Source organism: Rana temporaria, chromosome 8, assembly GCF_905171775.1.
Source record: "Rana temporaria chromosome 8, aRanTem1.1, whole genome shotgun sequence".
NCBI classification, from domain to species: Eukaryota; Metazoa; Chordata; class Amphibia; order Anura; family Ranidae; genus Rana; species Rana temporaria.
This window is the reverse complement of record NC_053496.1, coordinates 138357186-138373160: the sequence shown is the minus strand read 5'-3', so window position 1 is coordinate 138373160 and position 15975 is coordinate 138357186. Positions and strand designations below refer to the sequence as shown.

The 15975-nt window shown below is 42.1% G+C and overlaps 1 protein-coding gene across 3 annotated transcripts in view; it reads left to right on the top strand.

Annotated features, from left to right (window-relative positions):
- The window catches only part of RASSF4 (Ras association domain family member 4), a 283607-nt gene that overhangs the window by 226009 nt on the left and 41623 nt on the right, over positions 1-15975 (top strand). For 2 of the 3 annotated variants that reach the window (XM_040320771.1, XM_040320770.1), the window contains exons 6-8: positions 1418-1485; positions 3783-3928; positions 10578-10679. In XM_040320771.1, the coding sequence (XP_040176705.1) occupies positions 1418-1485; positions 3783-3928; positions 10578-10679 (316 nt within the window). The remainder of the gene's footprint in view (positions 1-1417; positions 1486-3782; positions 3929-10577; positions 10680-15975) is intronic. The other variant, XM_040320772.1, reaches the window with a different exon arrangement.

Sequence of the window (15975 nt, the reverse complement as noted above, 5' to 3'; positions counted from 1 at the left end):
GTACTCTTTGCTGGTTCTCATCCTACATAGGTAGGATGAGAACCAACGAAGAGTACAGTCATGGAGACAATATGTGTCACTTACAACTCTACTTCCTCCTATCTTCCTCTTCCTTTCTCCGTTGGGATCCCCCAAGGTTCTGTTCTTGGACCTCTCCTTTTGTCAATCTACACCACCTCCCTGGGTCAGTCGATTGCCTCCCATGGCTTTCAATATCATCTTTACGCTGTGGACACTTAAATCTATCTCTCCACCCCCTTGCTCTCTCCATCTGTCTCCTCATGCATCACCAACTTACTAGCAGACATATCAGCCTGGATGTCACATCACTTCCTCAAACTCAACCTATCCAAAACCAAGCTCATGATATTTCCTCCCCCAGGTGCCAATTCCCCTGATTTCTCTGTCAATATCACCGGCTGAACTATCAACTTGTCCCCCCACGCCATGGTCCTAGGTGTAATCCTGGACTCTGAACTAAGCTTTCGGTCCCAAATTTTTCAGTCCAAAATTTGCCGCCTCACCCTCTGCAACATCTCCAAGATATAACCGTTCCTAACCAATGTCACCACAAAGCTTCTAATCCACTCCCTGGTCATCTCCCGCCTCGACTACTGCAACTCCCTCCTCATTGGCTTACCTCTAAATAGGCTTATCCTACTTTAAAGTAGTGCACGGACCTTTATGTGTCAAATTGCATGTAAGGATTAGGGTTAAGGGCTAGGGTCAGTGTTAAGGAATAAATGTTAGGGTTAGGATTAGTGGTAATCATTAGGGTTAGCAGTTATCATTAGGGTTAGCAGTAATCATTAGGATTAAGGTTAGCTGTAATCATTAGGGTTAGGGTTAGCAGTAATTGTTAGGGTTAGGAATTACCGCTAACCCAAATGATTAACCTTAACCATAATGATTACCCCTAGCTCTAGCCCTAAAATTTAACCCTAACCCTAGCCCTTACCCCTAACCCTAACATTCAACTTTGGATATATAAAGGTTCCTGCACTACTTGTATGTGATTTTGATGCTACTTGAGTGCCATGAACAGAACTGTCTTACTTACCTATTAGACAATAAACCAGGCAAAATGCATTAAAACCACAATACTTGCGTTTTTGCTGCAGGTCCATTAACATCTATTACACACAAAACGCAATCTGCTGCAAGAAAAAAAGATTCCTGCCCTTTTCCAAAAAACAGACCAGCTCAAAACTCACAGATGTGAATTAAATCTATAAGAAACCATGTTAAATGGACTGTAGTTCGTTTTTGAAAAAAAAAAAAAAAAAACATACTAAAAAACACATGTGTGAACCACGGGTAAATGTCAACCAATGGACTTTCTATCTAATTATTAGTATGTATAAATGTGCTAAGTTTTCTAATTTGCATACATTACCTTTCAATTGTGTTCTTTCAGCATAGCGTTACCTATTGCAGTAAACCAGGAAGATTTAGAAGAGGAAAACAACAATTCTTGTGATAGATGTAAGTAATCTTCCTATATGTTTATTTTATAAATAAATAAATATGTATAGCTCCAATTTCAGGCTCCTAAGCCTTCAGAATTCAGATTAGTCTAATTCCAGCATTATCAGAAAGGTAGGGGTTTTTCTTTTATACTTTCTGCAGCTGTTGGTTCCACTAGGAGAAGGAAGAAAGTAGACTGGACCTGTCTTTTTTAGGTTAAGACGTTCACAGCCGCAGGGAGGCTTATGCTTAAACTATGTGGATGGTCAGCATTAGAACATCAGTGATAATAGGTGAGCCTATGAAACATCATGAAGGTGGGTGAGCAATTTGAGCAGAGGGTCAGACCAAGCTTGAGAAGATCCTGGGCCCTGTAAACAGTATATACATATATACATACACACCTATACAGTATATACTCATATACAGGTACTGTGTATATTTGTGTGTTTGTTAATAGTGTATTTTTATAAGTTAACAAAATGAAAAAGAAATGAACAGAAGATAAATCCAAATCAAATAAATATTTGGTGTGATAGCCCTTTGCCTTTCAAACAGCATCATTTTTTAAATTCTCCTAGGTAAACTCACAATTCTTCTAGGTAAACTCACAATTTTTGAAGGAACTCGGCAGGTAGGCTGTTCCAGACATCTTGGAGAACTAACCACAGATCTTCTGTGGATGTATGCTGCCTCAAATCCTTCTACTTCTTCATGTAATCCCAGACAGACTCGATAATGATTAAATCAATGTTCTGGGAGGGCTAACCACCGCTTCCAGGATCCCGTGCTCTTTACGCTGAAAATCGTTTTTATTGACATTGACTGTATGTTTGGGGTTGTCCTGCTGCAAAATAAAATTTGGGGGCAATCACACACCTCCCTGATGGTATGAGATGATGGATACGTATCTGCCTGTATTTTTCAGCATTGAGGACACCATTGATCCTGGCCAAATCTATAACTACATTTGCAGAAATGCAGCACCAAACTTGCAAGGAACCTCCACCCTGCTTCACTGCTGCCTGCAGACACTCATTATTGTACCACTCTCCAGCCCTTAGTGAACAAACTGCCTCCTGCTACAGTGAAATATTTCAAATTTTTACAAATTTTTCTGCACCTCAGTTCCTATGGTTTCTTGCATAGTTGAGTCACTTAGCCTTCCACATCTCATAACATAACAGCCAGGGAACAAGCATTATCATAAGGAGGTAAGCAAAAGAAACTCCTATATTTCGTTCAGCACAGGTTCATGTTTACCTACTGAGAGTCTCTTGGAAATATTGTCATACGTCCCTCTTGCAGGCTCTTATTTCTTAGCCAAGTGAAAAAAGAGGAAAAAGGCATGTGATCTAATGCATGGATCAAATGAATACAGTTTATTAAAACCAAGTAGATAAATAAATAAAAATAAATTACTACGTATTCATAGAGACTAGGTTACAAAATGTTCATTTAACATGAGTAGTGGGCAAGGGCAGATGCTTAGTAGTAGGCTGATGCATTTCGAGGGGTTCCCTCTTCATCAGAGCCTTAGAGAATGAGAACACATGTCTGCATAGTGTAATTGATTTATAGATTCATACATTGAAGAACAACTGATAGGGAGTTGTATCACATAATGGATGTTAAATTCTCCTATGCTTAAAAGGCTAAAAGGTGTCCACATCCCAGCGCTCTATGCAAATGCATTGATGTGGTTGTAGGTGGTTGTAGATGAAAACACACATATAAAAAACTATAATATATATATATCAAAGTTGCATATTATTACTACAGACAGGAGACGTGAAATAGAAGTATTAAGACTTTTTGAAGCATTACAGCATTAGATCATTGAATCATTAAACTGCAGAACGTTAAAACATTACAGCTTTAAAAACTTTAAGCGTATTAGAAGAATAAACCATTATAGTACTGAAGCCAAATAAAAAATAAATAAGAATTAATTTTTTAAAAATTAATTAATTGAACATTCATATACTGTATATATGTGTGTACACACACACATACATATTAGTGGGTAATAGCTACAGCTAGTTCGCTAAAAACAGTTGGACAACGGTATACACACAAGGAAATATATATATAAAAATATACATGTCCACATATGCATGAATACAGATGCTTTCTTTGCCTCTCAAGGCAGAAACCGGAAAGCTAGAGTAACAATGATCATGCAAGTTTTCGTTGGTGCAAATAATTTGTTTCCAGATATATTTATAATAAATACTGTACACTTTCAGCTTTCTATTTGAGCTTTTGATCTCAATTTAATGATTACCAATTAAAATGTTACCATTAATTTCCAGATGAAGAAGAAACAACACCTCAGCTGAAGCGGACTAGAAGTGATGCCAGCTTTGTTCAAAGACGTTCAAAGCACTACAGTCCTGAAGAGGTGCAAAGATTGAGGAATCACAGGTTCTCCATTAATGGTCATTTCTATGATCATAAGGTAAGCAAGAAGAGAACACATCAACAAATTCAACATGACTATTTATTTTGGCAGTCTATGGCAGTAGTTCTTAATCCCTTAATGGCTACTATCCAAAAGATGAAGTCCCAGTTGTTGTGCTTTATTTTGTACAGGATTGAAGTGTAAATTGTTTCATAAAACTCTCTATATTATTTAGTATATTCTGACCTGAAAGCTATATATCAATAAGAGCCTGAGGTGTAGTAAAGTTGTCAAAGTTTAGGGTGATTTTTGCATAATGTAGTGAAACTCACAATATGTCATTGTCCATGAGTAAAACTAAGTTCAATGTATTTTTTGCAAAATCTTTTGTTTTTACAACACACATATACTCTATATATACAGTAAATGCACAGTCATGTGAAAAATTAAGCACAGCCCGTGGGAATTCTTGACTTTTTCAGATTATCAGAACAAACATTAGATTTTTATTTAAACATAAATAATTGAATAAGAACTTTTATTTTTTAACATTTTTATCAATCATTTACAAAAAAAAATCATCTTATCTTTTCCATAATAAATATCTATAAGTTATATAAATATACCCACAAAGACATGACACACAAGGGAAGACAGACATATAAGGCGTATCTTCCTTTACAACCAAGTTACATCTTTTATCCTTCCTTCCCCCCTTCCTGTTTTCTTCTTTATTACCCTTTTTGTCCTTCTCTTTTCTTCTCTCACCTTTGCCTCTTTTTCCCTGTCCCTTAATTTTCTCCCCCTTCTTGCCTTTCCTATATTATCTTGCATTTTCTCTCTTCGATTAGGCATTTCCATCTCCAGACCTCTAAGCTTATCCCTTGCCCACTAAGCAAACCAAACCAAACTTATGCTTTGTGCTTGTACAATCAGTAAAGGTGAAACTACTTAAATTTGTTCTAAAAGGCAGGCCATTTTTTCACCTTAATGTATTATGCATTCCCTCCATTAAGAGTAAAAAATGTCCCAAAAGCTTTATTACAACCCCACCCCCCCCCCCCCAACTTCCCTATTCTTGAGTCCTATCTTGATCCCGCATTGTGCCCATCTGCAGTGGCACTGGTCTCTGTTCCTCACAAAGGACACAGAGGCAGGAGCAGGAGGGGCGAGGCTAAACCCTGCCATGTGTGTTTATGGACACACACAGCCTAGCTTGGGAGCAAGCCCGCAGGTGTGCCAGCAAAGCAAGTGGCTTGCTATGGGGGCACACACAGAAAAGAAGGAGACAAGAGTGCTGGCGGGCACCCCAGAAGAGGAGATTTGAGTACACTTTATGAAATACCATTGGACAGTGCAGGTAAGCATAACACAATTATTACTTTAGGAAAAATAAGTTAAGCCTTTACATCTATCTTTGATTGATCAGTCTTCAGCACATTGTTCGAGAAAGCTTGGTTTTTGCCTATATGGCAAACTGTAATCTGGCTCTAATATCCATTTATGGACAGCAAAGATGTTTTTTATCAAATTTTGTACCTAGGTTGAATTGGAACAATCTATTTCTGATTGTAGATGCATTCACTTTGACCCCAAATGTTGCAATAGTTACCTGAATACCCAACAATGACATTTTTTTTTTTTGGGGTCTTTGAGCATCAAACAGTCCGTTCTTGGATTGAATTTTCTGGGCTTGATAGTCCTTGTCAATTGTTTGAAATCTATGCCACTTCTAGATCATTTTCTTTGCAGTCTTTGTTTAAAAATGTTAAAACCCAACTCCAGACACAGACACAGGTAACAACAAAAATAAAGTTTTCTTTAAAATGAGGAAGGATTAGAAATGTTGTCAGTATGTTATTGCTGTTTGTGTCTACATGAGCCAGATTTTCACTCACTTTCATTTATAGGACACACGACCGTTTTTAATGTCATGGAAAAAAACAAAATTTTTCTCAACGTGATTATTGTCAAGCCTGCCTTGCATACTCACGATCTTAAAAAAAAAAATGCTTGAGCAACACGTACGACGGCACTATAAAGGAGAAGTTCCATTTGGATGGTGCCACCCTTTGGGCTGCTTTTGCTGATTTCGTGTTAGTAAAAGTTTGGTGAGAGACGATTCGCGCTTTGCAGTCTTCATGCTTTTCAGTCTGTTACAGCGTGACAAATGTGCTATCTCCATTGCAAATGCTAGTTTTATCAGAACGAGTGCTCCTGTCTCATAACTTGCTTCTGAGCATGCATGTTTTTTTTCCCGTCGTTAAAGCCTACACATGACCGCTTTTCACAACGTGAAAAACGCTGAGAAAAATTAGAGCATGTTCTAAATTTTTAATGGCCATTTTTCACGTCGAGAAAAATGCTCTGGAGACTACACACAGTCGTTTTTAATGACCAATTAAAAAAATGGCATTTTTCTCATCATGAAAAACGGTTGTGTGTACGTGGCTTTAGAATAATCTCCTTATCAGGGACACCTAAGAAAAGTTTTATCCATTCCCTGTGCCATTCGAAAAAAGGTTTGCCTGGATTTGGCCTTTACTTAGGATTTGTTTGTATATATCTGAAGAGAAACTTTAAATTGCCTGTGATATATAGTATTGCATTAGCCAACTGATTTTTACATACTGTTTATTGTCTGTGTACTTGTATTGATGATGCAGATGGACTTGGAATTGCCCTGCCTCCAGACACTTCGGGCCAGATTCACGTAGAGCGGCGCATATATAGACCGGCGTAGCGCATCTCTGTTACATTACGCCGGCTCAATTTCGAGACGCAAGTACCGTATCCACAGAGTATTTGCGCCCAGATTTGCGCCAGCGTAACGTAAATTCCGTGGCGTAAGGGAAGGAAGCGGGCGTTCTCCATTGAAATGAGCCGTGACCCCATGCAAATGAAGGGACGGCCGGACTGCGCATGCGCGCATGAATCTGCACCTCACTGTGCATGCTCAGAACTCGGCCCGGCGCAATCAGTGAGATAGGAACTAGGCCCGGCGTACTTAGCGAGATACGCCCTGTGCATAAATAGGCCCAGACATACGCCCTTCGATTGAAAAAGTACATCCATGTGTTTCCCTTCCTGAAGCAAGGTGCTTTTGTTCTGTTGTCTGTGGCTGTGTGTTGGTTTGTGTAGGAGTGTTAGAGGAAAGTTTTATAGGAGATTGTATTAGCTGTCTGTTTTTGCTGTGTGTTTTTTGTGTGTGTTTTTGCTGTGTGTTTTTTGGTGTCTGTATTAGCTGTCTGTTTGTGCTGTCTGATTTTAGTGTCTGGTTTTTGCTGTCTGTTTTTGTGTCTGTGTGTGCTGTCTGTTTTTGAGTCTGTTTGTGCTGAGTGTTTGGTGGTGATATGGCACCAAAGAAGAGGAAGCTAAACTTCTCTGTCCAGGAGAAGGAGATCCTTGCCAGGGCCATCACCCTAAAAGGGCGTTTTTTGCATGGCCCTGAGAGCCGTGACACCCCCCCCCCCCCGGCCAGGAAGAGGCAGATCCTGCAGGACATTGTTGATGACATCAATGTTTTGGGGGGGGAGAGGAGGACCGTCAGTGGGATCTCCAAAAAGATCAACGATCTGAGGCGTGTGGTCCGTGAGAAGCTGGCCAAGCTTACAGCACATTCCAGGGGCACTGGAGGGGGACCACCTTGCACCATCAGGCTGACTGCCGAGGAGCGTGCAGTGGCCAAGTGCTTCGACAGGCAGCAAGTGGTGGGCCTGCCTGGCTTTGACTCCGATGAGGCCGTGAGGACAGGTACGTTTTTTTTTTTTCTATCTGGCGAGTAGCATGTGGGGGGGGGGAGGGAATATGTGACAAGTGTGTGGATCCTCCAACCTGTGTATGTTTTGTGTCATCCACAGATGGCCAGGAGGGTGCGGGGCCATCTGGCCAGTCTGCACCATCCCCCGGACATCAGGCTGCTGAAGATCCCCAGAAAAGGCAGGAGTCCTCAGGGGAGGGGAGTGGCCACAACTCACCTCATGAGGAGGATGAGGGGGAGGAGGTTGAGAAGGAGGAGGTCACCATTGCCAGTGAGATACTTTGCCTTTTGGATGAGGCTCCCCCTGTGGCTGGCAGCAGTCAGGCCTCCATCAGGGGTAGCCCCTCCCACTCCTCCCCCAACAGGGCTCCCCCCCAGGGGGCTCCCCTTCTCCCATGCCACAAGCCTCATCTGCAGGCAGGAAGGCCACACACAAGACCAGGGGGGTGGCAGACTTTCTGCCTGCTAAGCTTAGGAGGGACCAGGCCCTTCAGACCCGCCATCTGGGTCAGGTCACCCAGACTTTGGCCCAGATGGAGGACAGCCTGGCCTCCATAAAGGACTCAGTGAATGATGTGAGCTGCAACTCCTTGGCATTCATAAACTGCTTTAACAACCTGCAGACTGCCACAGCAGGCGTGGGTCAGGAGGTGCATGCCCTGACCCAGGCTGTCCAGGCCAATACGGCAGCCCTGAATGTTGGCCTCACCAGGATAGCCGTGGCCTTGAAGGGCAGGCCAGCAGGTGGGCAGACACCAGGGGAGGCTCCTCCTTCCCCTGTTTCCCCCCCCCATGAGTCTCCCCTGAGGGGCCAGGGCCGTGGCAGTGGCCGGCCCAGGTGTGGGTCACGCTGACGTTGATTTGTGGTGTACTTTTGTTTTCAGTGTTTTATTATTTTTTTTTGTTTTTACTGTGATTATGATTTGTTTTATGTTTGTGAATGATGTATGAATGTGGGGGTGACATTCCTGCCGGAAAAGGGGTGTCACCCTCAGTTTTGGTGGAGAAGGGTTCCCCAGGACCAGGGAGAAGTGATCCCAGGTCCGTGTGAATGGTTTATGAATGTACAGTGACATAATTGGAGCCTTGGCGTGGCGTTGCTGCTCCCTAGTACCGTGCGGTGTACTTTGGTCTAATCCAATCCAATGAGGATGTGGGGTGTGTGTGCTAGGGACCACAGTGGTGTGCATGCATGCATTCTACTTGTGCCATGATTAATGTGTGTGTTTAACGTGCAAAGGTGCTTTCTGCGCACCTCTAAAGTCACTAGTATAGCTATGAGCATGGATGCCCCTGGCATGTTGGCATACAGATTGTTGTCCTGCAAGTGTGTGTGCTCAGCTCGTCCCTAACGGTGTTGCTTTAGCTGACCTGCACACATCTGGTGCAAAGTTAAGCCTGCTTTTATAAGGGGTAACTTTAGACCGGACATTCAGCTGATGCGCACAGGGCGTAGCCTGCGCCGCACAAACATGCTTTTGTGGATCGCCGTATCTCCCTCATTAGCATATTTGACTAGCAAAACAATGGTGCGTCTAGCGTATTTTTGCGCACCAAGATGCGCCGGTGTAATCGTTTTACGTCTGTCGGAAAAAGGATATGGCGCATAGATACGCACGGCGCATATTTACAATTACGCCGCGCATCTCTAGATACGCCGGCGTAAGTGCTTTGTGAATCTGGCCCATTATTGCAAGCATGTACCGTGTAGAAATTAGTAAAGTTTCTGACATTAAATCAACTACTTTGGAGAAACAAGGCAGTTATAGGGAACCTGGCAGGTTAGAAATATGGAAGCTGCCATTACAGACTTTTTGAAGTTACAAACACATGCCTTCTTTACTATTTATGGAATTGTTGACCTAGATTGTACATACATATCAGATGCCTGGATATATGTTGCAGCTATCATGTGTCTATCCAGACAGTTTTCTTTTTAATGTTTGTTATCATGCATTTTTTACACATATGATATAATCTCTGGGGCAGATCCACAGAGATCTGCACCCGCGGAGCGTATCAGAGATACGCTACGCCGCCGTATCTTACCTGGCTTTAAATTGAATCCTTAAAGATTTTGCGCCGTAAGTTACGGCGGCGTAGTCTATCTCTGGCGTCGGAATTCAAATCGGCGATTAGGGGGGCGTGTTTCATTTAAATGAAGCGCGTCCCCGCACCGAATGAACTGCGCATGCGCCGTCCTGAAATTTCTCGCCGTGCATTGCGCTAAATGACGTCGCTAGGACGTCATTTTTTTAACATAGGCGTGAATTACGTCCATCCCGATTCACAGACGACTTACGCAAAAAAAAAAAAAATTAAACGCGGGAACGACGGCCATACTTAACATTGCAAATCTAACTATACGCCGCAAAACACCAGCTTTAACTATACGCCGGAAAAAGCCAACTAGAGACGACGTAAAAGAATGTGACGGCCGCGCGTACGTTCGTGGATCGTCAGAAATAGCTAATTTGCATACCCGACGTGGAAAACGACGCAAACTCCACCCAGCGGACGCCGAAGTATTGCATCTACGATCCGAAGGCGTACGAAGCCGTACGCCTGTCGGATCTAACCCAGATGCCGTCGTATCTTGGTTTGAGGATTCAAACTAAAGATATGAAGCGGGTAATTTGAAAGTACGCCGGCGTATCAGTAGATACGCTGGCGTACTCGCTCTGTGGATCTGGCCCTCTGTGTACAGTATTTGTGTAACTTACCATAAGTAAATGTAATTATGTTTATCCTATAAAGGTTATTATCGCTAATATAATTTACTGTATCATGCTACATTTAGGATCATGAAGTTTAAAGGCTTTTTCCTTGACAGAAGCCTGCATGTGCATAAAAAGTGCTACAATCAATCAATTTATAAACAATAAAATAACAAGTGGTATTGTAGGAAGAGGTCAAATGACAGATTTCCGCTATGTTTCCTTTCAGACTTCTGTATTTACTCCAGCGTACAGTTCAGTGACAAATGTGCGTGTTACCAGCATGATGAACACGTCCCAGGTTTTAAACCTGCTGCTTAAAAAATTCAGGGTAAGCATGAAGAGAAATTTATAATTAAGAAAAACAAGTTCATAGTTTATTTCGCTTAGTTAATCAACCTCCCATTTTTCCAGCATGATCACATTTTCACATTTATTCTATATATAAAAACAAATATAAAAGAAAAAAAAAAAACATAAAAGGTGCATTTTCCTGGTTGTATCTAAAAGAAAGTGCTGGTATTGTCATTAGCAACCAACCAGACTGTAGCTGCTGTTGAAGCCCAACAGAAAAATAAATAAATAAATAGAATAAAGGTTTTAGGGCCAGCTAATACTAGAATGCACACGTTCCTGTGTGGTTCTGACAACCCATTCATTTCAGAGGGCTGCCAAACATATTGGAGTGTGGAGAAAGTAGTGCAGCGTGTTCTTTTTCAGAACACGCTGCACCAAACCTCATGTTACTGCGGTACCATATGGTTTGGTGGTCGCAAACGTGCTGCATTTGCAAAATGTGTTTAGGGTGCCATTAACACAGCTCTCTCACGTGCGGTCCCGCAAGTGTAGCATGTGCGGTGCGGGAGAAGCGCACAGAACACACCTTTCCCGCATAGCTTTCCAGTGTGAACAGTCCCTCAAAGTGAAAACAAGCTCCTGAAAAAATTCCTGTCTGAAGCAGAAGTATTTTAGTCCTACACCAAATGCGTATTTCCTCTGCTTTTTACAGCATACCATATTCATATAAATAAAGTGTCACTGCGCAGGGATGTATGCATTGCTCCACTTACTACTTTATGAGCTGCCAGCAAACAGAGAACCACCAAGAAAGGAACAAAAAAGGTGGGACAGGGGTTGGATAATAGGAAGAGAGGGGAATACATGGATTATAGTATACCAGTCCAGTACAGAATATATTTTTTCCTGCCAAGACGAGAGGATGAGTATTATGAAAATAAGCCAGCTTGTAGTTCTCAATGAACTACCAGGGCACTGTTGAGCAATCTAGGTAGTTCATTGAGCTTCCTGTGATTCAGTAACTGCCTGCCCATATCCGAGATATAGGCATACAGCTATACAGACAGTCTGCGGGACCGTGGCATTAGACCCACAATCTCCTAATCATGGGTGCAATGTTTTACAGGCTCCTAACAAAACAAATATGAATTGCATATATTTTACCTGCAACAAAAATTTGCATTAATAATTTTTTTGTAAAGGTGAACCTTTAACCCTCAAATAACTGATAATAAGTTTGCTGAAGTTTTTATAAATATTGCTATTGATGATTTGGAGAAATTGAAGGTTCAAAAAGAAGCAAATCCTAAAAATGTTCAGAGGGGAATTCTCACCCCAAAAGGGTAAATATAGAATTTGTAATGGTAATGAAATTAGTTACAGTGCCTTGAAAAAGTATTCATACCCCTTGACATTTTTCACATTTTGTCATGTTACGTCCAAAAGCGTATATGTATTTTATTGGGATTTTATGTGTTGAAAAAAACAACAACATTTTTAAAAACGTCATTTAAAATGACCGTGTGTGGGGAAAACGTTGTTTTATGTCTTCTGAAAAACGACCAAAAAAAATTTGTGCATGCTTCAATTTTTTATGTCGTTTTTCAAAACGTCGTTTTTTTGTCATAAAAAATCACCATGTGTAGCTAAAACGACGTTTAAAACAACGTTTTTAAACCTGCGCATGCTCAGAAGCAAGTTATGAAGCGAGCTTGAATGGAACAGAGTGCCGCCGTACGTGCTGAACGTAACCGCGCTTTTCTAGAGCATTTTGAAAAAACGATGGTGTGTAGGCGTGTAGGTGTGTAGTTTTTTTAAATGAAGTTTGAAAAACGTCATTTTTTTTCATGAGAAAAAATTACGTTTTTTTTTTATCACACAAAACGACCGTGTGTATGCGGCAATAGACCAACACAAAGTGACACATAATTGTGGAGTGAAAAGAAAATGATAAATGGTTTTCAATTTTTTTTTACAAATAAATATCTGAAAAGTGTGGCGTGCATTTGTATTCAGTCCAGTGCCTTCAGAAGCCACCTAATTAGTAAATAGAGTCCACCTGTGTCTAATTTAATCTCAGTAGAAATACATCTGTTCTGTGAAGCCCTCAGAGGTTTGTTAGAGAACCTTAGTGAACAAACAGCATCATGAAGGCCCAGTAACATACCAGACAGGTCAGGGATAAACATGCAGAGACGTTTAAAGCAGGGTTAGAATATAAAAAATATATCTCAAGCTTTGAACATCTGATGGAGCATTGTTCTCAAAAATGGAAAGAGCTTGGCACAACTGAAAACCTACCAAGACATGGCCATCCACCCAAACTGACTGGCCGGACAAGGAGAGTATCAATCAGAGAAGCAGCCAAGAGGCCCATGTTAACTCTGGAGGAGCTGCAGAGATCCACAGCTCAGGCGGGAGAATCTGTCCATAGGAAAACTATTAGATGTGCTCTCCACAAATCTGCCCTTTATGGAAGAGTGGCAAGACGAAAGTCATTGTTTAAAGAAAGCCATAAGAATTTCATTTGCAGTTTGCAAGAGGCCATGTGGGGGACACAGCAAACATGTGGAAGAAGGTTCTCTGGTCAGATAAGACCAAAATTGAACTTTTTGGACTAAAAGCAAAACACTATGGGCCAGATTCTCAAAGGACTTGCGTATCTATGCGCCTGATTCTTAGAATCAGTTACGCATGAATTTGGCCAAGATACAAGTGGCGTAAGTCTCCTACGCCGTTGTATCTTGGGTGCATATTTACGCTGGCCGCAAGGGGCGCTTCCGTAGATTTACGCGTCAAATATGTAAATTAGGTAGATACGCCAAATCACGAACGTACTTGCGCCCGCTACGCCGTTTACGTTAGGCTTACGTCTGGCGTAAATTTACCCCTGCTATATGAGGCGCAGCCAATGCAAAGTATGGATGTCGGAACAAGTGTATCTTTTTACGTTGTTTACGTAAGTCATACGTGAATGGGGATGTGCGTAGGTTACGTTCACGTCACAGGCATTGAGCCGGCATATCTTAGGGAGTAAATTCAACGTGATACTGAGCATGCGTGCGCATGCGCCGTACGATCGGCGCTTCATTTGCATGGGGTCACGGCTCATTTTAATAAAACACGCCCACCTCTTCCACATTTGGATTAGGCAGGCTTACACCGGCCGATTTACGATACGCCGCCGCAACTTACGGAGCAAGTGCTTTGTGAATACTGCACTTGCCTGTCTAAGTTGCGGAGGCGTAGCGTAAATAGGATACGCTACGCCCGCACAAAGATACGCTCTCCTACGTGAATCTGGCCCTATGTGTTTAGTGGAGAATTAACACTGCACATCACCCTGAACACACCATCCCCTCCGTGAAACATGGTGGTGGCAGCATTATGGGGATGCTTTTCTTCTTCAGGGATAGGGAAGGTGGTCAGAGCTGATGAGTAAATGGATGAAGCCAAATACAGGGCAATCTTAGAAGAAAACCTGTAAGGCCCCGTACACACGTCCGAGGAACTCGACGTGCCAAACACATCAAGTTCCTCATCGAGTTCTGTGTTGAAGCCGCCGAGGATCTCGGCGAGTCAACTTTCCTCATTGAACAACGAGGAAATAGAGAACATGTTCTCTATTTGGCCCGACGAGTTCCTCGTTGGCTTCCTCAGTGAAAAGTGTACACACGACCGAGTTTCACGGCAGAATCCAGCTCCGATCGAGTTTCTGGCTGAATTCTGCCGAGAAACTCGGTCGTGTGTACGGGGCCTTAGAGTCTGCAAAAGACTTGAGACTGGGGCGGAGGTTCACCTTGCAACAAGAAAACGACCTTAAACATACAGCCAGAGCTACAATGGAATGGTTTAGATCAAAGCATATTAATGTGTTAGAATGGCCCAGTCAAAGTCCAGACCTAAATCCAACTGAGAATATGTGGCAAAATTGTTGTTCACAGATGCAAACAATTCAATCTGATTTTGCAAAGAAGAATGGGTGAAAATGTCACTCTCGAAATGTGCTAAACTGGTAGACTGTAATTCCAGCGAAAGGTGGTTCTCCAAAATATCGGCTCGGGGGGGTGAATGCAAATGCACGCCACACTTTTCAGATATTTATTTGTAAAAAAAATTGAAAACCATTTATCATTTTTCTTCCACTTCACAATTATGTGCCACTTTGTGTTGGTCGATCACATAAAATCCCCAAAAAATACATTTTTGTTTTTTGTTGTAACATGACAAAATGTGGAAAATTTCAAGGGGTATGAATACTTTTCGAAGGCATTGTATACTCCCCTGGGAATATCTGCTAGAAGTGCAGATTAATTTATTGTAGGTATTGAAAATGTTGGGCCAGATTCACATAGAATTGCCCTGGCGCAGCGTATCAGAGATACGCTACGCCGCCGTATCTTACCTGGCGGAATTTCGAATCCAGGAAGATTTTGCGCCGTAAGTTACGGCGGCGTAGTGTATTTCTCGGCGCGTATTTCAAATTGGGCGGGTAGGGGGAGTGATTCATTTAAATGAAACGTGTCCCCGCGCCGATTGAAATGCGCATGCTCCGTTTCGAAATTTCCCGCCGTGCTTTGCGCGAAATGACGTCGCACCGACGTAATTTTTTGAACGTAGACGTGAGTTACGTCCTTTCCTATTCACGGATGACTTTCGCAAAAAAAAAAAAATTAAAAATTTGACGCGGGAACGACGGCCATACTTTAACATGGCAAGTCTATCTATACGCCACGAAATAGCAGCTTTAACTATACGCCGGGAAAAGCAGACTAGCGACGACGTAAGAGAATGCGACGGCCGCGCGTACCTTCGTGGATCGACGGAAAAAGCTAATTAGCATACCCGACGTGGAAAACGACACGAACTCCACCCGGCGGGCGCCAAAGTATTGCACCTACGATCCGAAGGCGTACGAAGCCGTACGCCTGTCGGATCGAAGCCAGAAGCCGTCGTATCTTGGGTTGAGGATTCAAACTGAAGATACGACGCGGCAAATTTGAAAGTACGCCGGTGTATCAGTAGATACGCCGGCGTACTCTCACTGTGAATCTGGCCCGTTATGTTTGCAATTACATTTTCTATCTCCCCTCTCGTTTTTAAATAATTTTATATGAGAATACTGATATTAGAATACAGAATATATAGATTCATTTTATAAACTGGAGCAAAAATTGAACCATTACCTTCAGTAGTCATTCAGATTCCTTATTATTTTCCTGGGGAAAAAAATGAAACCTGTTTACTTACTTCAACTGCTGTTTCACCTCTACTCCAGTTTTATAAATCCGCTTAGTTGGTCTGACTTAAGGGATTAAGATCAAGGTCAG